Source organism: Pongo pygmaeus, chromosome 19, assembly GCF_028885625.2.
Source record: "Pongo pygmaeus isolate AG05252 chromosome 19, NHGRI_mPonPyg2-v2.0_pri, whole genome shotgun sequence".
Taxonomy (NCBI): domain Eukaryota; kingdom Metazoa; phylum Chordata; class Mammalia; order Primates; family Hominidae; genus Pongo; species Pongo pygmaeus.
Genome location: NC_072392.2, coordinates 60,842,703 through 60,866,714, shown reverse-complemented (window position 1 = coordinate 60,866,714; position 24,012 = coordinate 60,842,703). Strand labels below are relative to the sequence as shown.

The 24,012-nt window shown below is 45.8% G+C and overlaps 1 protein-coding gene across 1 annotated transcript; it reads right to left on the bottom strand.

Moving 5' to 3' along the window:
• Positions 1 to 2,520: 2,520 nt before the first annotated feature.
• Positions 2,521 to 13,380, bottom strand: MRPS23 (mitochondrial ribosomal protein S23). The gene is made up of 5 exons (XM_054460168.2): positions 13,237 to 13,380; positions 12,511 to 12,681; positions 4,225 to 4,302; positions 3,968 to 4,094; positions 2,521 to 2,970 (listed from the first exon to the last, which is right to left on the bottom strand). The coding sequence occupies exons 1-5, from the start codon at positions 13,278 to 13,280 to the stop codon at positions 2,818 to 2,820; spliced, it is 573 nt and encodes a 190-aa protein (XP_054316143.1). The 5' UTR covers positions 13,281 to 13,380; the 3' UTR covers positions 2,521 to 2,817.
• Positions 13,381 to 24,012: the final 10,632 nt, after the last annotated feature.

Sequence of the window (24,012 nt, the reverse complement as noted above, 5' to 3'; positions counted from 1 at the left end):
CTTGGCCTCCCAAAGTGCTGGGATTACAGGCGTGAGCCATGGAGCCCGGCCTGATTTTAAGCTCTTTAAAGCCAAGAATGCGGTCATGCTTCCATTCTCTCCAAAACATGATGGGGATCTGATGACAGCTTTTGCCCAAACTGTGGAAACAGCTCTGAGTTTCCAAAGTAAGCTTCATATCTTTCACTATGTTTTGATCACTAAGACTTAACCTAAAGAAGTCAATGAGTGACAGCAGCTTTTTCCCCATCCAGATATTTGCTATACAAGGGATGGTCTTTCCCTTCTGGTCCAGAGTCCCAGTCTGGTTTAACAAGATCAGAATGTGTAGGGGACTGCATTCTCATACATTGCTATGAGAGTATAGTTAAGCACAATTTCTATGGACAAAAATATCAAAACTCAAAATGATCTGCTCCTTGATCCAGCACCCCGTAACTCTAGCAGCCCATTTGCAACACAGTAAAACAACATTTTCTTCAATCGGACACTGATTAAATCACAGTGGATCTCTGAGACATATTAACTAGAAAAGCAAGGTACAGAACAGTATGCATAGTGTCCTGTCCATGCCCAAAATATTTCTGGAAGAGCACACAAGGAAATGGTGATAGTGGTGGCCTCAGGGAAGGGAAAAAGGGTGGCTGGGGAACAGGGGTGGGAGACTAGCTTTTTACTGTTAAGTTTTGAACCATGTGCATGTATAATTTTTTTAAAGAATTATGCAACAAATAACTTCTTTAAAAGTCTTCAGCCCCAGTACGGTGGCTCAGGCCTGTAATCCCAGCACTTTGGGTGGCTGAGGCAGGAGGATCGCTTGAGGCCAGGAGTTTGAGACCACGCCAGCCTGGGCAACATAGCAAGACTCCATCTCTACCAAAAAAAAAAAAAAATGTTAAAGAGCCAGGCATGGTGGCACATGCCTGTAGCCCTAGCTATTCGGGAGGTGAGCCAGGATGGCTTCAGCCCAGGAGTTAAGACTGCAGCAGGGTATGCACCACTGCACCCAGCCTGGGTGACACAGTGAGACCCCCATCTCCTAAAACAAAATTAAAAAAAAAAATTAAGGCCAGGCATGGTGGCTCACACCCGGAATCCCAGCATTTTGGGAGGTTGAGGCGGGTGGATCACTTGAGGCCAGCAGTTTGAGATCAGCCTGGGCAACATGGTAAAACCCCGTCTCTACTAAAAATACAAAAATTAGCCGGGCGTCATGGTATACACCTGTAATCCCAGCTACTTGGGAGGCTGAGGCAGAAGAACTGCTTGAACCTGGGAGGCGGAGGTTGCAGTGGGCCAAGATGGCTCCACTGTACTCCAGCCTGGGAGACAGAGTGATACTCCATCGCAAAAAAAAAAAAAAATTAAAAATCTACAGAGGAGGAAAACAAACAAAAATGGGACATCAATCCAGACATGAAAAAAACATTTTTTAAGTCTTCATCATTGTGGCAAAAAAAACCTGCCCTTAAAAACCCAGAAACCTAAGGTTTAAAGAGATGAGTGACCCCTCAATTGTTCCTCTGAGAAAAGACTGTGTCTTTCACCTGCTTTTTAAGTCCTCTTCCCAAGGTCTGGCCCGATGTTTGGTCTCAATGGTTATGTAATGTCTTTGAATGGATGAAATTTACTTCCCTACCGAAAAGTAAAGCATTCTCTAAATGCAAGCAATTGTGAAACAGTGATAAAGGTCGAGGGGGAAGCAGCACGGCTGAGAGCTGCTTTTGCCTCACGTATTCATTCACCTGCATGAACCAAGCACCCACGTGCATGGATGTGTACCATATACAGACTGTGAGATGTGGACCTGCCTCACAGTGTACCAGGAGGGATGAGACCATACACAAAGAACCACTGGGTAGAAAATCTACACGAGTTTTAAAATAGGGAATCTCTGAAGCAGCTTACTACTAACAGCTGAAAACCACTGGCTTGACCACATATACAAAGGCTGCAATCTCAAGAGGGATATTTCATGTATTTAGTAAAACCTGGGGAAACGAGGAAGGCAGGGCAGTTGATAAGGACTTGTAGGCACACTTTGGCCCCAGGGAGGCAGGTGGATGCTGGTGGAGAGCATCACCTAAATTAGCTGCCTCCTTTCTTGGCAATCCTGTTATCTACACCATATGAATCCAGTCTTTAGCTGGATATAACCATTCATTCACTCATTCATTCAACAAGTATTTACTGAACAGCCTAGTGTGTGCAGGCCTATGTTAACTGTCTCCAGCACACTCAATCCATGACATTAAAGTTACAGTTTTGGCCTTTGTGCATCAGCAATGACAGGTCCTCACTCTTACCACAAAGCGCAAGTCAGCTTGGACTCTCAAGTGGAGAGATAATCGTTCTATAGCAAGAAGTACAAAGATTCTCTACAGACAAAACCAGCTAGCCAAGGTTCCACACCATGTGTACATGTAGAAGTCTGATGGATCAGAAGAAATATGTACCCGGGAATCAGATGTAGCCAGCCCACACACTAACAAACATCAAAGCAAGCCTAGTCAGATTGAGTCCCATTTGAACAATCTTTATAAAGGTTTCTTCATGTTATTTACAATTCAAAGTAAATTTGCTTTATAAGCAGCTAGGGAATTCTTTATTTAGTAATGTCCTAACATAAAAGTTCACATAACTGCTTCTGTCAAACCATGATACTGAGCTTTATGACAACCCAGAAATAACTAAGAGAAGGCAAACATAATACCTTAGAGATCAAGAAACATTTACACAGTTCAACTGTTTAAAAATAGCTCAACATTCAGCCAGTGAGTAGAGTGTGAATGCCAGCATACATAGTATACAGGTCCTTCAGGGAGGCGAGAGACCTTTCGACTGGTCTGCAGGTGCCTCCAAATGCTGGTCCTGTGGAACTTCTTTCTGAGTCTCATTTTCTTCCAACGCAGTCTGTGGTCTGACATTCAAGTGTTCGGATTTCCAGGAAACGTGACTACCTCCGTGTTGCTTAAAAGACCAGATGTAAGTATCACACAGATGTTATCATTTTCACTCAATTAATTGGCTAAAGATATATAACTAGGCACATTCTGTCACTGAGTGAAAAACTTAGCACTGATATCTCAGATCCAATTCTACTATAACAAATAGTAAACATAATTTTAAAAAGTTTACAGGGCCGGGCGTGGTGGCTCACGCCTGTAATCCCAGCACTTTGGGAGGCTGAGGTGGGCGGATCACGAGGTCAGGAGATCGAGACCATCCTGGCTAACACGGTGAAACCCCGTCTCTTCTAAAAATACAAAAAATTAGCTAAGCGTGGTGGCGGGCGCCTGTGGTCCCAGCTACTCGGGAGGCTGAGGCAGGAGAATGGCGTGAACCCGGGAGGCAGAGCTTGCAGTGAGCCAAGATCGCACCACTGCACTCCAGCCTGGGCGACAGAGCGAGACTCCGTCTCAAAAAAAAAAAAAAAAAAAAATGTCTATAGAACCACAATTTCAAAAGCCCTAATGACAACTCACTTGTTTCAAGTAGCAATCATTACCACAAAATTCTAGTGTATTCAGTGTAATAGTATTTGACCTGGAGTTTAAGAACATAAGCCAAGGTTAGGGAAAGAAAACCAAGTCTCTCTTTAACTTCCATCAGATTGGCAACTCTGGTCAACCCTCTGCATCTACAGGTTCCACATATGCAGATTCAACAAACCACGGATCAAAAATATTTTAACAATAAATAAATAAAATAAAAAACATAAGTTTTTAAAAGTAGAGTATAACTACTTATATAGCATTTACATTGTGTTATGTATTATAAATGATTTAGAGATGATTAAAGTATATGGGAGGATATGTGTAGGTTATATGCAAAAACTACAGCACTTTATAAAAGGGATTTCAGCATCTGTGAATATTGGTATCTGCAGGGGCCCTAGCACCAATCCCCTGTGCATACTGAGGGACAACTATAAACCCAATAACAATTTTAACAATGAAATACTCACAGTCCTTGCTTCGCCTACTCGTCTTAAAATGACACCTTCGGCCAATAAAGCCTTCCCTGTTTCCACAAATAACTTCTCTTCATCTGTTTCTCCAAGTTTCTGTAGCTCAGCGTACTTCTCCACAAACCTGTAATTCCAAGCAGTCACATTTTAGGTCTGTTTATAAGCATTGTTAAGACGCTGTTACACAGTATCAAATGGATAACGAAATCCTTAAAAAATAATATGAATAGCCTAGGACTTATAACATGGCTTACCGTTGACAGGTAGACTTGAAGTTTGGATTGAATAGATCAAAAGCTCTTTGACCAGACCCATACACTGAATAAAACTTCCTAGAAAATGCAAACAACATAATATAAATCTCCGATTATAGACTGTGGATGAGAATGGAATAAAAGAAATAAAGAATAAGTGCTAGGCGCTGAGGAGTTAAGTACAGTACAACCCACATAGCCTAAGCTGAACAGTTTTGTTTTTTTAGATAAGTAATGCACACATGCACATGGTAAATATACCAAATAGCACAAAAGGGTGGCCAATGAAAAGTAACACTCCCTCCCACTTCTGCACCCCAGCCCCCTAGTTGCTTCCTTCCCAGGAAACAACACTAACAAATTTCTTGTATATCCATCCAGAAATATTCCACTAATATACTAGCATATATGCACTATCATTCCCTGTCCCCAGCCACATTTTTAACCCAAAGAATAGTAAACCTTGCTCTACATCTTGCCTTTTTAAAAACTGAGGTAAGGCTAGGTGCAGTGGCTCATACCTGTAATCCCAGCACTTTGGGAGGCTGAGGCAGGCAGATTACTTGAGACTGGGAGTTCAACATGGTGAAATCCCATCTCTACTAAAAATACAAAGAAATTAGCAGGCATAGTGGCATATGCCTGTAGTCACAGCTACTTGGGAGGGTTAGGTGGGAGAATCACTTGAACCCAGGAGGCGGAGGTTGCAGTAAGTGGAGAGCACGCCACTGCCCTCCAACCTGGGTGACAGAATGAGACTCCGTCTCAAAAAATAATAACAAAATAAAAATAAATAATAAAAACTGACGTAAAATTCACACATCATAAAATTAACTTTTTTTTTTCCAAAGAGACAGGGTCTCACTGTGTCACCCACGCAGGTAGCGGTGCTGTGATCATAGCTCACTGCAGCCTCAAACTCCTGGGCTCAAGCAATCCTCTTGCCTCAGCCTCCTGAGTAGCTGGAACTACAGGTTCACAGCACCACCATGCCTGGCTAAGTTTTAAATTTTTTGTAGAGATGCAGTCTCACTATGTTGCCCAGGCTGGTCTTGAACTGCTAGCCTCAACAGATCCTCCCACCTTGGCTTCCAAAAATGCTGGGCTTACAGGCATGAGCCATTGTCCCCAGCCCACATTTAACATTTTTCACTGTGCAATTAAGTGACATGTAGAAAACTCACAAAGCTGTGCAACTAGCACCTCTATCTAGTTCCAAAACATTTTCATCATCCCCAAAGGAGGCACTGTATCTGAGCAGTCACTCCCCATTTCTCCTCCCTACATCTTGCCTTATCAGTGCATGGAGATTGTTTCCAGTCCTTTACTACTCTAAACCACGCTGCAATCATTATCTCTATTTATAATTTTAGTGCACCACGTAAATAAGTCTGTGGCATAAATTCACAAATGTGGTACTACTGGATCAAGGTATGTGCATTTGTAATTAAGCCTTTCAAATTGCCAAAATGCTTTCCCAAGTGGCTGTACCAATTTACATTCACATAGGTAATATATGAGTGCCTATCTCCCCACACCCTGACCAAATGACATTCTCCAGCTGAGCATAGAGGCTCACGCATATAATCCCACCTGCTTGGGAAGCTGAGGCATGAGGATCTTTTGAGGCCAGGAGCTCACCACCAGCTTGGGCAACATGGTGAGACCTGAGACCCTGTCTCTGAAAAAAAAAAAAAACAAAAAAAAAAAACATACACACACACACACACACACGAGCCAGGTGCAGTGGCTCACACCTGTAATCCCAGCGAAAAAATATATATATATATTTAGACCAGGCGTGGTGGCTGATGCCTGTAATCCCAGCACTTTGGGAGGCCAAGGCAGGAGGATCACTTGAGGCCAGGAGTTCAAGACCAGCCTGGGCAATATAGTGGGACACCATCTCTACAAAAAAATTAAAAATTAGCCAGGAATGGTGGCATACACCTGTAGTCCCAGCTACTCAGGAGGCTGAGGTGGGAGGATCACTTGAGCCCAGGAGGTCAAGGCTGCAGTAAGCCATGATAGGCGCCACTGCATCCCAGTCTGGGTGAGATCCTGCCTCAAAAAAAAAAAATACACAAACACACACACACGTTCTCCAACTTTTTGATCTTAACCAACCTGATAGGTAAGAAACCAGAACTCTTTATAGTTTTAATTTGCTTTTCTTTTGAAAGAGACTGAACATCTTTTCAAGTTTAAAAGCAAACTGAATTTCCTTTTCTGTGAACTGTCCAAGTTCTTTGTCCGCTTTTCTATGTGGTGGTTGCTATGGACTAAATGTGTCCCACCAAAATTAGAATGTTGAAATCCTAATCCCCAATGTGATGGTATTTAGAGATGGAGCCTTTGGGAGGTAATCAGGTCATGGTAATCAGCCCTCATGATGGGATTAGTGCCCCTATAAGAGACAGAAGAGAGCTTGCTTCCACTCTCTGCTCCCCTCAATTCGAGGAATCAGGAAGACAGTCCTCCCCAGAACCTGACCCTGCTGGCACCCTGATCTCAGACTTCCCAGCCTCCGGAACTATGAGAAAGAAATTTCATTTGTTTATAAGCCACCTGGTCTATGGTAATTTGTTACACAGTAGTCTCTTTCTTAATGATTTCTAAGCAAACTTTGTAGCCATATACATAGAAAATTAGTCCTTTGTCATAACATTGCAAAGATCTTTCCCAGTTTGTTGGCTGTCTTTTGATTTTGCTTACGGTACTTTTTTATACAGAAAATTTTAATATTTTCTTTTTATGGTTTCTGAGTTTTATATCATGCTTAAAAAGACCTTTATCACTCAGATTTTTTTTTAATTCTCCCATGTTTTCTTCCAGTACTGTTATGATCTCACTTTTTACACTTAGGTTTTAATACATCTTTTTTGTTTGTTTTATTTATTTTGTTGTAAGTTCCTTTTTCTTTTTCTTTTTTTTAAGAGATGGGGTCTTGCCATGTTGCCAGGCTGTTGTGAGCACAGTGGCTATTCACAGGTACAATCACAGTGTACTACAACCTTGAACTCCTAGACTCCAATGGTCCTCCTTCCTCAGCCTCCCAAGTAGCTGGAACTACAGGCATGCACAACCACTCTATAAGCTTTTTTAAATATCAAAAACACCAAAAAAAAAAGAGGGCCACAAAGATAAAGGTTCAATAAATTATATAAATACAAGATAATATTTTGGCATTAATAGAAATAATTTTTATATGTTCTGACAATAGTAAAAAATTAAAAAATAAAAAAAGAATTTAAAGAAATAATATTTAACAGGATGGGCATGGTGGCTCATGCCTGTAATCCCAGCACTTTGGGAGGCCGAGGTGGGTGAATCACTGGAGGTCAGGAGTTCAAGACCAGCCTGGCCAACATGGTGAAACCCCGTCTTCCTGAAAATACAAAAAAAAAAAAAAAAATTAGCCGGGCGTGGTGACACAAGCCTGTAATCCCAGCTACTCGGGAGGCTGAGGAGGAGAACTGCTTGAACCCGGGAGGTGGAGGCTGCAGTGAGCTGAGATTGAACCACTGCACTCCAGCCTGGGAGACAGAGACAGAGCAAGACTCCATCTCAAAAAAAAAAAAAGTTAATATTTAACAAGAGGGACAAGTAAACTATTCTACATTCTCCAATCATTTATCATCCAGTTCCAATGCTACCTACAGCAGAAGCACAAATGATTTTTTTTAATTTTTATTTATTTATTTATTTCTGAGATGGAGTCTCGCTCTGTCACCCAGGCTGGAGTGAAGTGGTGCAATCTCGGCTCACTGCCACCTCCACCTCCTGGGTTAAAGCGATCCTCCCACCTCAGCCTCCAGACTAGCTGGGACTACAGGTGCATGCTACCACGCCTGGCTCATTTTTGCATTTTCAGTAGAGATGGGGTTTCACCATATTGCTCAGGCTGGTTTCGAACTCCTGACCTCAAGTGATCCACCCGCCTCAGCCTCCTGAAGTGCCACGATTACAAGTGAGAGCAAAGCACAAATGATTTTAATGTATCAGTGAACCACAAAGTGCATGCAATGGGTCTGAGAAGAAAGGTGCTGAAAAAGCATTTAATCTCCTCAAAGATCTCATGTCGTATGCCGAAAATTTCCAAGCAGAGCAAGAACATACCTGTTCTGCTACTTTAAAAGAGTGTTGGTGTTGGGGGTCCCGGGGGAAAAGCCTGGGCCCCAATTCAGAACATAATGACCTTATAAATTCCATTTTCTAGCAGCCTGAAATAACAGTAAGAATAAGGGATGTGTATCAAAGTCAATTAGGCACACTCGTCGGTCTAAATATTTAAGAGAAAAAGGAACTAGACAAATTCAAGGTACTAAAAGCTAATTAACATCAGTATTCAAGGGGAGGGGATTTGTCAGTAAACTCCCAGTGAGAGATTTACCACTTACTTAGATCTTACATAAATGTATAGAGATGCTAAATGTGGCCATAGAAGTGGTTTCTAGCCCACTGTTCCTGAAATCGTTTCAGAAAACTAATAAAACTCTGATGGCCATTCTCCAAACAGTCCCAGTCCTGGCCCTCCACCATTCCTCTCCAAGGAATTTTCTTTCGTTTCTCTCTACCAGCCTCGTAGTTCATCTGTTCATTAATCCATTAGCTTCTTCATTCAAGAGACAATTAATAAGCAACTTATATGCCACACACTGGGCTAGGCACTGAAGTTACAAGAATGAATTTGACAATGCCTGGCCCATGACAGTGCTTAATGAATGTTTGTTATTCAATAAAGACAGGGCATTTGGAATGTAGAGCTATTAAAGACAGGCTAAGGCCACAACAGGGGCAGTATGAACAAAATTCAGGGCACACAAAAGGGGAAACATGAAAACAGAAAAGGAGTCCCAAAAGAGTGTGACATCTTTTTTTTTTTTTTTGTATTAAAAAAATAGAGAACTTTAAAGATATTTTTAAGAATGTTGCTAGGAGGCCGGGCACGGTGGCTCACACCTGTAATCCCAGCACTTTGGGAGGCAAGGTGGGCGGATCATGAGGTCAGGAGTTCGAGATCAGCCTGACCAACATGGTGAAACCCCATAGCTACTAAAAATCCAAAAATTAACCAGGCATGGTGGCGTGGCCTGTAATCCCAGCTACTCAGGAGGCTGAGGCAGGAGAACTGCTTGAACCCGGGAGGTGGAGGTTGCATGGGGCTGAAATTATACCACTGCACTCCAGCCTGGGTGACATAGCAAGACTCCATCTCAAAAAAAAAAAAAAAAAAAAAAGAGAATGTTGCTAGGAAACCATTAGGAGCACATTTTCTGTGACTATTTAAGTTTTGGAAAAAAGAGAGTAGAGAAGCCAAGCGCGGTGGCTCATGCCTGTAATCCCAGCACTTTAAGAGGCCAAGGTGGGTGGATCACGAGGTCAGGAGATCAAGACCATCCTGGCTAACACAGTGAAACCCCATCTCTACTAAAAATACAAAAAATTAGCCGGGCGTGGTGGCAGGCGCCTATAGTCCCAGCTACTGGGGAGGCTGAGACAGGAGAATAACATGAACCCAGGAGTCGGGGCTTGCAGTGAACCAAGATCGCGCCACTGCCCTCCAGCCGGGGCGACAGAGCGAGACTCCATCTCAAAAAAAAGAAACAGAGAGTGAAGGAGGGAAGAAGATTAAAGAATGAATATTTCTACTAGTTTCAACCCCTCATCTGCACTTTGAAAGATAACTCAGAAAAAGAGAGTTGAGTTTACTGAAAAAGACTTTTCTAAACCCTCTAAGCCTAAAGGCAATGAAGCCAGCAAAAAGAAAAAATGGGTAGATTTGAATACGTAAAATACCTCAGTGCCTAGCACAATGTTTAGTGCAATGCTTACCATGTAGAAGGCACCAAAAAAATTAGTGGAATGAAATAACGAACTTCTATAAATTAAACAAGCATTATTAATAACAAGTAACATATAAATAAATGTCTGGAGTGTATGTCAAAGACTTAGTATCTTCAATTCTATAAAGAACTCTTACTGATCAATAATAACAATTATTAAAATAGGTAAAGAATACAGATATTTCAAAAATAAATTCAAATGGCCAATAATCATGAAAGTAGAGAAACTTGTCAAAAGAAACAGAAATTAAAATCTCTAGACACAATTACTGGTTTTTTTTCCCCCAAGATAGAGTCTTGCTCTGTCGCCCAGGCTGGAGTACAGTGGCATCATTTCAGCTCACTGCAACCTCCGCCTCCCGGGTTCAAGCTATTCTCCTGCCTCAGCCTCCCAAGTAACTGGTATTACATGCGCGGGCCACCACACCCAGCTAATTTTTTTATTTTTAGTAGAGACGGGGTTTCATTATGTTGGCCAGGCTGGTTTCAAACTCCTAACCTCGTGATCCACCCGTCTCGGCTTCCCAAAGTGCTGGGATTATTATTTTAAAACTACCTAGATCAGCCGGGCGCAGTGGCTCACGCCTGTAATCCCAGCACTTTGGGAGGCCGAGGCAGGCAGATCACGAGGTCAGGAGATTGAGACGATACTGGCTAACATGGTGAAACCCTGTCTCTACTAAAAATACAAAAAATTAGACGGGCGTGGTGGCGGGCGCCTGTAGTCCCAGCTACTCAAGAGGCTGAGGCAGAAGAATGGCGTGAACCCGGGAGGCAGAGCTTGCAGTGAGCCGAGATCGCGCCACTGCACTCCAGCCTGGGCGACAGAGTGAGATTCCGTCTCAAAAAAAAAAAAAAAAAAAAAAAACTTAGATCAGAAAAAAAAAAAAATTTTTTTTTTTTTTTTTTGGAGACATAGTCTCCCTCTGTTGCCCAGGCTGGAGTGCAGTGGTGCAATCTCAGCTCACTGCAACCTCCACCTTCTAGGTTCAAGCGATTCTCCCACCTCAGCATCCAGAGTAGCTGGGACTACAGGCACCCACCACCACGCCCGGCTAATTTTTGGTATTTTAGTCTAGACAGGGTTTCACCATATTGCCCAAAGTGGTCTCGAACTCCTGAGCTCAGGCAATCTGCCCACCTCAGCCTCCCAAAGTGCTAGGATTACAGGCGTGGGCCACCGTGCCTGGCCCAGAAAAAAAAAATTCTTAAATAATCATTATCAATACTGACAAGGACAAAGTAAGAACTCTCAGAAACTGCTAATCAGAGTGTAAACTAAGACAACTACTTTTTTTTTGGTAGAGACAAGTCCTGCCATGTTGCCCAGGCTGGTCTCAAACTCCTGGGCACAAGCTATCCTCCCTTACGCCTCCCAAAGCACTAGGATTACAGGCACAAGCCACCACATCCATCCTGTGATTTGTTCTTTATGCTTTCTTCGTGTATCTAAATTTTCTACAAGTAGCATGTGTTGCTTTTATAATAAAAGAGGAAGTATTCTTGCCACTGAGCTTAAGAAAAAGAAAAAAAAAGAGAAAAGGGATGCTAAAAAAAAATAAAGAACACATGATTTTCCTTCAAATTCCTAGTGACTGTCTCTCTCTATTGCCCAGGCTGGAGTGCAGTGGTGGGATCTCGGCTCACTGCAACCTCCACCTCCTAGGTTCAAGCAATTCTCCTGTCTCAGCCTTCCGAGTAGCTGGGACTACAAGCACCCACCACCACGCCCGGCTAATTTTTGTATTTTTAGTAGAGACGGGGTTTCACCATATTGGTCTGACTGGTCTCGAACTCCTGACTTCAGGTGATCCGCCCGCCTTGGCCTCCCAAAGTGTTGGGATTACAGGCGTGAGCCACCGCGCCCGGCCTCTCTTAGACTTTTAAGCATTCTTTCATCTGAGTGGCTTCAAAGATCCGGACTACTAGATCCATAGACCATGTTCCTCCTATCTCCCTCCACTCCTGGAGAAGGCAGGCATAATGATCACCGTAAGCTTGGAGTCAGAGACGTGATTCCCAGATCTGCCACCCTCCTATGTATTTAGTAATTACAAGAAGTTAGCTAATTTCCTTGAGCTTCGCAGTCTCCTTGAATAAAATGGAAACAAGAATACCTTCCTTACAAGTTAGAGTAAGGCCTTTAGAGAATGAGATAATGCTTGCAAAGAGCTTAGTACAGTGCCTGGCCCAAAGCAGATGCCCAGAAACATGCAGCTATAATTGCAATGATCTTTCGGTTGCTGGGCTCCAGATTCCACTTTTCAGAACTTCAGTTTCACTATGGGGAAAGGGTGCTGACTCCCTAATTTGGCTAGATAAGCCTTCTCCACAGGGCAAACCCCTGACTCAATTTCGTATTTGAATTCCCAGACTGCTACCGAAACCTTCCCTTCTGAAGTTCTGTTGCCTCCTGTCCACTACAGGGCTGAGCACTCACGCTCTAATCCGATCCTCGTGGTACCAGATGTCCTGGATGGGAGCTTTGGCTTTGCCATATCGCAGTCGGGGCCTTTGGAAGACGGGCTCCCTCAGCGGGGGAAAGGCGTTATATACGTCAAACCACAGGGGCTTCTCCTTTAGCACCTCAGCCCGAATCAGGTCCCGAGTCCTTAGGGAGGGAACAGAACGAAACTGGGTCACTTGCAGTAGCCTGCCAAAGCCCCTGAATCAGTCTAGCACAGCTTGGGACATTAAAGGTATTATGCGGTCTGCAACACAGAACGGGGGAGGACTCCTCCCCACCTACAGGGAAGGTCTGTCCACATCCCAAACCAAACTAACAACGCTCAGGGGTTAAAATCCCTCTATCTTCTTTTGTGCGTCCCACCCACGTTCGGTCACGGGAAAATGCAAAAGCGGTCTTGCATGACCTGATAAGGAAGGCCCATCAGGCTCTTCCTCCCTTCCTCTTCCTAGAGACCTCCACTCGGGGAGAGGCAGCTGCAATAATCCTTAACATGACACATAAATTCAAGGAAAGGCATCCTCAGGCACAACTATTCGGAGCCAGGAGAAAACATGAGGGAGGGCCTCACCCAGCTCAGCCCCCGCACCCTGCAATACGCCTCGCCCTGCTCAGGTCCGCCCCAAGGAAGAGCGTGACCGGCTGAGAACCCCAGCCTGGGGGAGGCACCCTCAGCCCACCGCGGCTCGGAGCACACACCGCGAGAAGATGCTCCCTACGGTTTCCAGCCGGCTGCCTGCCATGATCTGCGCCTGGGACCGAGCGTGACTAGATGCTACCGGAACCGGAAGCGGCTGATCCGGGTAAAGGGCGCATAAGTTGCTGGCCGAGCCAAGGATCGCTGTGCTTTCACCGTGGCCCCTGCGGGAGAGCGGCGCAGGCAGAAGCAAGTGATAGGCCGAACGGGCGCGCTCCGAGGTTGCTAGCCAGGTTCAGGCAGGAGCACTCGATAGCCGAGCCAAAAGGGCGGGAGCGAGCCAAAGCCGGACAGAAGTAATAAATGACCGAGCTGTGGGAGGGATTCATCATGGTGGTTGCTTTACTCTCTCTCGCCTTGTTGAGCCAACTCCTCTGAAAAGGTGGGGACGCGCGGAGGAGAAGTAGTGGGGCAGAGCGGGGGTGAGGCGCAGCCTACGGTCCTGGGGGAGCCAACAAGGGCCGAGATTTGAGGTCACCAGCTCTAGGCCCATGCTGAGCCTAATGTTGTTTAGAGTCACAGACTACGCAGAAGAAAACCAAGGCCGGGGAGGGGCCGTCACTTGCCCAGCGTCGTGCTAGATCTCGGGCCTCCGCCTCTGGCTGTGTAGTGCTCCCCACTAAGCCCCTCATCTCCGGAGTGCCACCTGCATCCACGCTAACTAGGATGCTGGCTGCAACTCCCGCGGCCGGCGTCGCGGGCTGCCTCCTCCTTGGAACTCGAAAAGTGAAAGTGTCCGGAACAAACAGACGCCGAGAAGGAAACGAAAAAATCTGGAGAAAGTCATCTCTCAGTGTTAAACTGTAAAATAATATAAACTGTGTGTAGCATATGCTTTGACCCAGTAATCATATTTCGGGGAAAGAACCCGTTAGAAATTAAAGCATCAATTCATGAGGATGTTTGCGCAAGGATCATCGTTGCAGCATTGTTTGTAGTGGGAAAAAAAAAATCCATCAGATGAGAAATAGCTGGAAAATTATTGTTCATACTTTCTTTGGAACCCTATGCAGCTATTAAAATGAATGAGCTAGATCCACATGTATTTACCTAGGTTAACGTACATGACTTATGTTTAAATGAAAAATGAAGTGGCAAAGAAACATGTTTAGTGGAATCTCAACTTGTTAGAAAAAAAGAAAAAGAAACACCTCTATATATGTTTGTGTTTGAGGATAGAAATTCTGCAGAAGGACACCCAAGGCTGTGAACATTGGATATCTCGGAGTGAAATTGCAGGCAGGGAAGGGAGAATTTTTTCTTCCTTTACACATGCTTCAGAGTTTGACTTGTAAAGAGATTGTATTCATATTTGAACTTTTAATCCAATGAATGTTTTGAATCACACACAATGTCTCCTGGGAGCCTAGTCAAGTCATCCTAGAGTCCTCCCACTCTGAGGCTGGTGAAGGGGAGGAAGGGACTGTTTGATGAGTAGTTACTACTTGTGTGTGTTATCTTACTGAATCCACATACCTTCCCATAAGGTAGCTATTAACATCCTCATTATAGATGAGAAAGCAAGGCCTCAGGAGGTTAAATAATTTGTCTGATAAGCAACTGATAGAGCCAGCCTTGGGGGGGATGGGGCAGCCAGGGCCCTTTCCAGGACCTCAATGCCGCCTAAGCTATGCCTAAAGCTCGAGGCTGGTAGGCTCAAGAGTCCAGCAGAACGCCACTCCCCACCTGCCCCCCCAACACACACACACACACACACATACCCACACACACACCCACACACCAGGGATCCAGTGATTTGAGGCCCAGGGCTAACCTGAGGTGGATTTCACTGCTGCCTCCAGACCCTCTGGAACAGAGAAGAGAGAGCACAGCTCTGGCCCCAGGCCAAGTGTAAAGGCTCTAGTCTCCCAGCTCTCAGGAGGTCTAAAAGACCTTGCTCTGGGGAGAGTAAACATGCTCCCAGCTAAATATAGTCTTCCCAGGCCTCATAACAACTTTCTAATTCCGTCCCAGCCAGCACTATCTGCAAGCCCAGATTACAGGCACACTTCTCCCACCAGGAACTGCTACTGTAGGTTAGTGCAGTCACTGCAGCTAAAGAGTTAAAGGGTTTATTCCAAGATCAAGGAGGGGAACCAAAGACGCAAACCCTCAGTAGGGGAAGAACTGCAAGGCAGAAATGTTCTCTCTAATCTTGAGGTGCTCCCTTCCTCTTCCAAGCCTTTGAAGTTTCCTTTTCCAGCCTGCTTCTGTGACTGAGAGCAGAATATTGGTGGGCAGACTGGGGGTACTTTGGGGATAACAGCCTTCTGAGGCTGCACAAGAAGTACACACCCAAGAAACATTCATTCATAATACAGGAGCGAGCTGTTGGGCAGCAGGGGGCAGGCAGAATGGACATTTGAGGCTGTCTTCTTGAGTAGGGACCACAGCCGCCCAAGGCTGTGAGGGGCTGGGGCACTTACACCATGCACCACTGTGCCGCGGGAGGTACCAAGGAACCTCAAGTGTCTCATTCAGCTGTTAAACCACCTGCTGACACAGGTAATGTCCTGATAATCTTACAGATAAGGAAGTGGTGCTTGTAAACTCCCAAAGGCCATGTTCCTTCCACTACAACACCACTCGGCCTCATATTAATCCGTCTCATTGTAGATGTGCCCACTAATTGCGTCACTCTGAGCAAGTTATGTAACTTTTCGAGCCTCTGTTTCTCCAACTGTTAAAATGTGGAGCTGGGCTCAGTGGCTCATGCTTGTAATCGCAACATTTTGGGAGGCCAATGTGGGAGGATTGCTTAAGCCAGGAGTTCAAAACCAGCCTGGGCAAAATTAGCCAGGTGTGGTGGCGCATGCCTGTAGTCCCAGCTACTCAGGGGACTGAGGTGGGAGGATGGCTTGAGCCCAGGAGTTCAAGGCTGCAGTGAGCCATGATCACACCACTGCACTCCAGCCTGGTCAACAGAGCTGAGACCCTGTCTCAATAATAATAATAATATGGATGGCAGTGTCAACTATCTTCGTGGCTTGTTGCAAAAGTAAAAGAGATCATTCATGTAAAGCACTAATCACAGCACCTGGGACATAGTGAGTGCCTGTGAGCAGCAACACGCCTGATGGCTGTAACAGCATCACTATTGCTGTTGTGCTGTGTCATCCACCCATTGCCACCTGGACTGCAGCATTTTGATAATATTTCATAGATTGCCTTACTGTTTTACTTTCTTGTTAGATGATCCATTCATTCCAGAAGCATGTAAACACCTACCTGACTATTCTGAGTCTTAGAGACTCCAACGGTCCAGTAGGGAAGACAGAGAGGTAATACATAAATATTAAGTTATGTGCTGAATAGCTTGTTGATTGTATGAAGTTTGCTAGGCCTGCCCTAACACCACTTGCACACAGAGTGGGTGGCTTAAACACAAATTTATTTTCTTCCTATTCTGGAGGCCAGAAGTCCAAGATCAAGGTGTCTGCAAGTTTAGTGTATTCTGCACATGGCTAGTTTCTCCTTGCCTTGGAGACAGCTTTCTTCTCCCACGTCTTCACATGGTGTTTCCTCTGTGTGGGAAGGTTTTGTCCTAATCTCTTCTTAAGAGGACATCAGTCTTTTTGGATTAGGGCCCACCCTACTGACTTCATTTTAACTCAATTACCTCTTTAAAGACTACCTCCTATTATAGTCACATTCTGAGGTACTGGGAGTTAGAATCTCAACATATGATTTTCGGGGAGACACAGCTCAGCCCCTAACATTGATCAGTAAGTGCTGAATAGTTCCCATTTGCCCAAGCAGTTCCACTCCACCATCTGCCGTCCTTCGCCCTGCTCTGTGCCTTGGGAGGCTGGCTTCTGTGGCCTGCATCCACCAGCTCCTTGCCCTCTGCTTCTGGCTGGATTCCAGTTGGCACTGCCAACGGGCTCCCTCCTGGAACATAAAGTTCTAGAACATAAAATCACAGCTCTCTCACCAGGTTCCAGCCACCGTCCCTCTCCTGCCCCTTCAAGCCTAGACATAGTTGGCAAGCTGTGCCCCTCTGTTATTAGCCATGGGGTCTAGGCCATCCCTTGTGGCTTCCCATCACTCTGCCCACATCTTTGTGACAATGCCCGTATTTAAATAATGCGTGGAGATCAGGCGTGGTGGCTCACGCCTGTAATCCCAACACTTTGGGAGGCCGAGGCGGGTGGATCACTTGAGGTCAGGAGTTCGAGACCAGCCTGGCCAACATGGCAAAACCTCGTCTCTACTAAAAATAATATAAAAAACAAAAAATAAAAATAAAAATAATTAGGTAGGTGTCATGGCACACGCCTGTAATCCCAGCTACTTGGGAGGCTGAGGCAGGAGAATCACTTGAACCCAGGAAGCGGAGGTTGCAGTGAGCTGAGATTGCACCACTGCACTCCACCCTGGGTAACAGAGTAAGACTCCGTCTCAAAAATAAATAAATAAATAGTGTGTGGGAATTTGTCAGACAAAATGAGGGAGAGCATCATCCCCAATAGTGGAACAACTTTGGTAAGTGAAACTCCCAGCATATTGATGAAATCATGAATGCTGCTACTCACCTATGACAGACAGCTAAAATCAGGGAGCAATTAGCTTTAAAGGGAGGAAAGCAATACAGTATATTCAATACACAGTTTAAGAATTATATCAGGCCAGCTGTGGAGGATCATGTCTGTAATCCCAGCACTTTGGGAGGCCAAGGCAGGAGGATGACTTGAGGCCAGGAGTTTGAGACTAGCCTGGCCAACATAGCGAGACCTTGTCTCTACAAAAAAAAAAAAAAAAGAAAAAAGAAAAGAAGAGAAAGAAAAAAGTTAGCCAGTGCAGTGGCACAAGCTGGTAGTGCTAGCTACTCATGAGCCTGAGACAGGAGGATTGCTTGCGCCCAGGAGTTCGCGGCTGCAGTGAACTATGATCGTGCCACTGCACCCCAACCTGGGTGACAAAGTGAGACCTTTTCTCTAAAAAAAGACAGAGAGGATTATATCAGGATCCGTTAAAAAAAAAAAAAAGAATTGTAGGCTTCCTGAGTCTGAGGACCAGGAGGATGAATGGCAGGGAGGGCTATTAAAGGAGGAGACAGCCAGGCGCGGCTGCTTACGCCTGTAATCCCAGCACTTTGGAAGGCCGGGGTGGGAGGATCACTTGAGGTCAGGAGTTCGAGACCAGCCTGGCCAACATGATGAAACCCCATCTCTACTACAAATACAAAAATTAGCCAGCCATGGTGGTGGGCACCTGCAATCCTAGCTACTCGGGAGGTTGAGCCAAGAGAATTGCTTGAACCCAGGAGATGGAGGTTGCAATGAACTGAGATCGTGCCACTGCATTCCAGTCGGGGTGACAGAGCAAGACTCCATCTCAAAAAAAAAAAAAAAAAAAAGGAGGGAGGCAGAGTGCCTTCTCTTTCCTTCCGGCTGTTGGGCTTGTGCCCCTCTCCTGAGAGCTCCCCTTCAGACCCCATTCCTAGGCTTCAAGGAACTGTCAAGAATCAGTTCGGGTGGAAAAAGCTTTTCAGCCCCCAGCACACACTCAGTAAGATCGGGTGAGTGCCCAGACCTGCTCCCTCCCTTCCTATGCTTATCTCTTTCAGGGCTCTGTGTCATAACTCTGTTTACCTGTCTGAGTCTGGCTACAGGGGCCTTTTTGAGAGCAGGAACTAGGACTTTTAGCTCTGCCTCCCCACACCCGGCCTGGTGCTTGGCCCACAGCTCTCAGAGTTTTCCAGTGAACAGCATGGATAAATAAAGCCAAGTTAGGACAAATGAGGATGCTATCATCTCAGCCTTCCCTTCACTGCCTGTCCATACCCAGCCCTCCCTCTCTCCCAGGCCCAGCTTTCCTTTGAGGCCTTCCCCAGATACACAGATAGGGAGAGAGCTGCAGGTGAATGGAAATAATCCCCTACCTCACCATTCACTGCACATCATGAGCATTTCCAGTCTGGCTGTCCTCTGTGCCTCACTGACAGATCTCTTTTACAGTCCTCTGGGCCTCAGCTTCATTTGTAAAGTGGGGATAATCATAGCACCTAGCAGAGAGTTTGTAGTGAGGCACCAATGGGTTCATACCTGCTAAGTGTTTAAAACAGTGCCCAGTATATGGTAACTACTCAATAAATACAAGTGATGGCAATTTCGGACTATGTTTTAGAGCAACAGTGTCCTTCAATTAAATCTCACCTGAGGCTGGCTTCCATGACTCACGCTTGTAATCCAGCACTTTGGGAGGCTGAGTTGGAAGGATCGATTGAGCCCAGGAGTTTGAGAGCAGCCTGAGCAATACAGAGAGACCTTGTATCTATTAAAAATAAAAAAATTAGCCAGGTGTGGTAGTATGTGCCTGTAGTCCCAACTACTCGGGAGGCTGAGGTGGGAGGATCGCTTGAGCCCTGGAAGTCGAGGCTGCAGTGGGCTATGATTGTGGCACTGCACTCCAGCCTGGGTGACAGAGCTGAGACTCTCTCAAAAAAAAAAAAAAACCTCACCTAACAACATACAAGCTACTATTTTCCTTTCCTCTTGCCTTTCCTTTTTTTTAGATGGAATCTTGCTGTGTCACCCAAGCTGGAGTGCAGCGGTTGGATGGAATCTCGCTCTGTCACCCAAGATGGAGTGCAGTGGCGCAATCTCGGCTCACTGCAACCTCCACCTCCTGGGTTCAAGTGATTCTCCTGCCTCAGCCTCTTGAGTAGCTGGGATTACAGGTGCTCGCCCCCACGCCCAGCTAATTTTTGTATTTTTAGTAGAGACCGGGTTTCCCCATGTTGGCCAGGCTGGTCTCGAATTCCTGACCTCAAGTGATCCACCCACCTCGGCCTCCCAAAGTGCTAGGATTTACAGGCATGAGCCACCGCACCCAGCCTACAAACTATTTTCATTTAGCTACCCATTCTTTTCTTCACCAAACCTGGGCTTACCCCCAGGAAGAATCCAGTTCAGGAAGAGAACTAAGTACTTTGTGCCCTGGGAGGCCTATGTCACTGTGACCAGGGAAAAAAGGGCCAGCTGGGCCTGGAGCAAGAAGCTGGCCTTTTATTGTTGGAATTCAAGGCCAGTTGCAATCACTCTGTGGGGTTTTGCAGCCCACCAAACCCCTTGAAGGCATACATTTCAGGGCCAGTGTGGGCCCCTCTCTTCCTGGGGAAGCCACAGCAACTCAATCTTTAATATGCACATGAATTTGCTGTGGATCTTGGAAAATGCAGTGTGACTCAGTAGGTCTGGGTCTGCATTTCTAGCGGCCTTCCAGGTTGATGCCAATGCTGCGAATCTGCAGTTGGGATAACCAACCCACCCAAATATGCCCACGACTTTCCCAGTTTTGACACTGAAAGTTCTGCATCCAGGGAAACCAGGACAGTTGGTCGCTGTATCCAAAGACCACACTTTGAATGGCAAGGTCAAAGCAAGGAAGCATGTGCTGTTTGTACTGAGTTTCACAGTTCCTCCCACTGGAGTCCCTGGAATAATCTTCTTGTCCTGATAAAGAACTGTGACTCTTTACTCTCTAGAAAGGACACCTGACTCCAAGCCTCAGCTCTTCAGGGTAGATGCTGGTTTTGGGGGGCCTGAAGCTTATCTAATCTTAGTGGCTCTCTTAAGAAAAAATTTGGCCAGGCACAGTGGCTCACGGCCTGTAATCCCAGCACTTTGGGAGGCTGAGGTGGGCGGATCACTTGAGGTCAGGAGATCAAGACCAGCCTGGCCAACATGGTGAAACCCCGTCTCTACTAAAAATACAAAAATTTAGCTGGGCGTGGTGGTGGGTGCCTGTAATCCCAGCTACTCAGGACACTGAGGCAGGAGAATCACTTGAACCCGGAAGGCGGGGGTTGCAGTGAGCTGAGATCACACTGTTGCACTCCAGCCTGGGCAACAAGAGTGAAACTCCATCTCAAAAAAACAAAAAGAAAAGAAAAAATTTAAAATATCTTTGTTTTGCAAATTTTAGAAAACATATAACCATGTGAACAGAGTAAATTTCCCTCTGTCTCTTTGGCCTAAGGGCAAACAGGTGCTCACATCTTGCTTCTGGGAAAATGGTGCTGGGTGTCTCAGTGGCCAGTGACTGCCACTTCTGCAAGATGACCACCAGGTGGCAGTCGATTTACACAGCCCCCTTCACATGCCCGCCCTCTCCCGCCTGGCCACCTCCAGAAATTTCCAACTCTTCCTCCAGCTGGTGCAGCCCATTAATCCAACAAATTAATCTATGCTGTGATAATGGGCATAAGGAGTTCATGTGCTTCTCTCTCAATAGCATATTTGCCATTTAATGGAAATGCTAAGAGATTGTTTTTAAAACCAGATAAAGAATGCTAATGGAGGCGTTCCAGGCACTCTGTTGGATCACGGATCACTGTGGTGATGTTTTTGAGCAAGTGGGCCCTTTCTGTGCTCCACAGATTGCATCTGTGCAGAGGTGCTGCATCTTAACCCCATCCCCCTGCATCCCAACCCGACCCCACCATGCTTAGTGTTTAGGTATCATCTCGGGAGCTCAGCTGCCTGGGTTCATATGCAGGTACTACCACCTCTTACTGAGGGTAGATGTTGAGTAAGGACTTTAACATCTCTTTATGAAATGCAAGTAGTAACACTGATTTCATATACTTGTTATGAAGGGTTCGGTAAAGTACGCTAGGAGTGTCTGGCACACAATAAACACTCGATAAAGAGCTACCATCTTCATACCACACCTTGCCTGCCTCCTTCATTCTTCAGAGCAAATTCTCCTGTTTTCCCCCCAGACCCTATCTCCAACCAGTTGCTTCAATAAAACAAAGGCAGGATTGAGACCCCAGCATGGTAATAACCAGGCCAATTCTTGTGGACACAGCGTTTTCCAGACCCATGATTGCCTTTCAAGTTGGAGCTGATCCCTGAGGACATCAAAGCATCATCAAGATAGGGAAGGGGCCCTGGCTGGACCAGACTTCAGATAGTCCAGCTCTGCATTTTTGCAGAGGATAAATCTGCAAGTATCACCTTGTGGATACCAGGAGCTCAGCACTTGTAGATGAGCAAGCAGCGTGAGGGTAGGTGGCTAAGGCAGTCATCTGGTCCAGCCTGTCCCTGCCCTCGGACCCATAGCCATCTTTAACCAGGAATCAGGGCTCCAGCAGAGGCTTCATCTCCTGCACTCCTTGTTAGACCTGGTAAGCATTCTCCCTCTCTTTCTCTCTCTGATTATAATCATCTCCAGTATCATCTACATTAACAGGCAAAATGGTGTAAGAGTCTCAAACTTGCTGCATATTAGAAGCACCTGGGATTTTACAATCTGATTCTCAGGCTAAATCCCAAACCAACTAAATCAGAATCTCTGGGAATGAGACTCACACATCAGAAATGATTCTAATGTACAGCAAGTTTGAGAACCAGTGTTCTAGAGCAGTATTTCTCTAGCTTTAATGTGCATAGAAGTCACCTGAAGAGCTTGTTAAAATGCGAATTCTGGTCCAGTGAGGCTGGGGCAGAGCCTGAGATTCTGTTTCTAACAAGCTCCTAGGTAATAATGAATGTTGCTGGTCCACAGACCAAGCTGTGAGTAGTCAGATTGTGGAACTGTGGTTCTCAAATTTGAGCATGTATCAGAATGATCTGAAGGGCTTGCTGAAAGGCACGCCAGTTTCAGATTCAGATCTGGAATGGGGCCTGATAAGATGCATTCCTAACAAGCTCCCAGGGAATGGCGATGCTGCTGGTCCACGGAGCACACTTTGAGCAGCAGGGGTGTAGAGGAGGCAACACAAGTTTTGGAGTCAGGCAGCCCTCGGCCTCCTTTTCTGGCCTCATGACATTCTAGCTCTGTGATCTTGGATAAGTTACTTAACCTCTCTGAACTGTAATTATACTAACTGTAAAGTGATCGTTATTGGGCAAGATCAAATGGGCTAAAACACCTAACACATTGCCAAGTGGGCTGGTCCTCAAGCTTGATGGCAAATTTAATTACCTTGGGAGCTTTTTTAAAACAAACAAACAAACAAAAACCCATAGTTGATTTAATTGGTCTAGGGTACTGAACATCAGGACTTTTTTTCTGTAATAGAGATGAGGTCTTGCTCTGTCACCCAGGCTGGAGTGCGGAGGCTCAATTATAGCTCACTGTAATGTCAAATTCCTGACCTCAAACAATCCTCCCACTTTGGCCTCCCAAAGTGCTGGGATTACAGGCATGAACCACAAGGGCTGGCCAGGATCTATTTTTTTCATTGAGACAGGGTCTTGCTCTGTCACCCAGGCTGGAGTGCAGTGGCATGATCACAGCTCACTGCAGCCTCGACCTCCTGGGCTCAAACGATCCTCCCACCTCAGCTTCCCGTGTAGCTGGGATTACACATGTGTGCCACCAACCCAGCTTTTTTTTTTTTTTTTTTTTGGTAGAGATGCAGGAGGTTGGGGGATGGGTCTCACTTCGTTGCCCAGGCTGGTCTTGAACTCCTGGGCTCAAGCGATCCTGCTGCCTCGACCTGTCAAAGTGCTGGCATTCTAAGTGTAAGCCACTGAGCCTGGTCTTGGCCAGGATTTTTTTTAAAGCTACTCAAGTAATTCTGTGCAGCCAGTGCTAGGTACTGGCCTGGTACCATGGTTCCCAAACTGTAGTGTGCATCAGAATCACAGGTTGCTGGGTTGCACCCCCAGAGTTTCTGACTCAGTAGGTCTCGGATGGGACTGAGAATTGGCATTTGGAACAGCTTCCCAGGCAATGAATACCATGCAGAGAACCAGGGCTGGAGGACAATCCTGGTTTGCTCAGGACAGCTCATGTGGAGCGTCACCCTGTCCCAGGTGTGC

Bases quoted from the DNA above. Each gene is read 5' to 3' on its own strand.
- MRPS23 (XM_054460168.2), bottom strand. From the start codon at position 13,280: ATGGCAGGCAGCCGGCTGGAAACCGTAGGGAGCATCTTCTCGCG. The intron at 12,682-13,236 runs GTGTGTGCTCCG...TCCCTCCCTAAG, and splicing joins GTAGGGAGCATCTTCTCGCG to GACTCGGGACCTGATTCGGG. The intron at 4,095-4,224 runs GTAAGCCATGTT...TTGGAATTACAG, and splicing joins TTCAAGTCTACCTGTCAACG to GTTTGTGGAGAAGTACGCTG.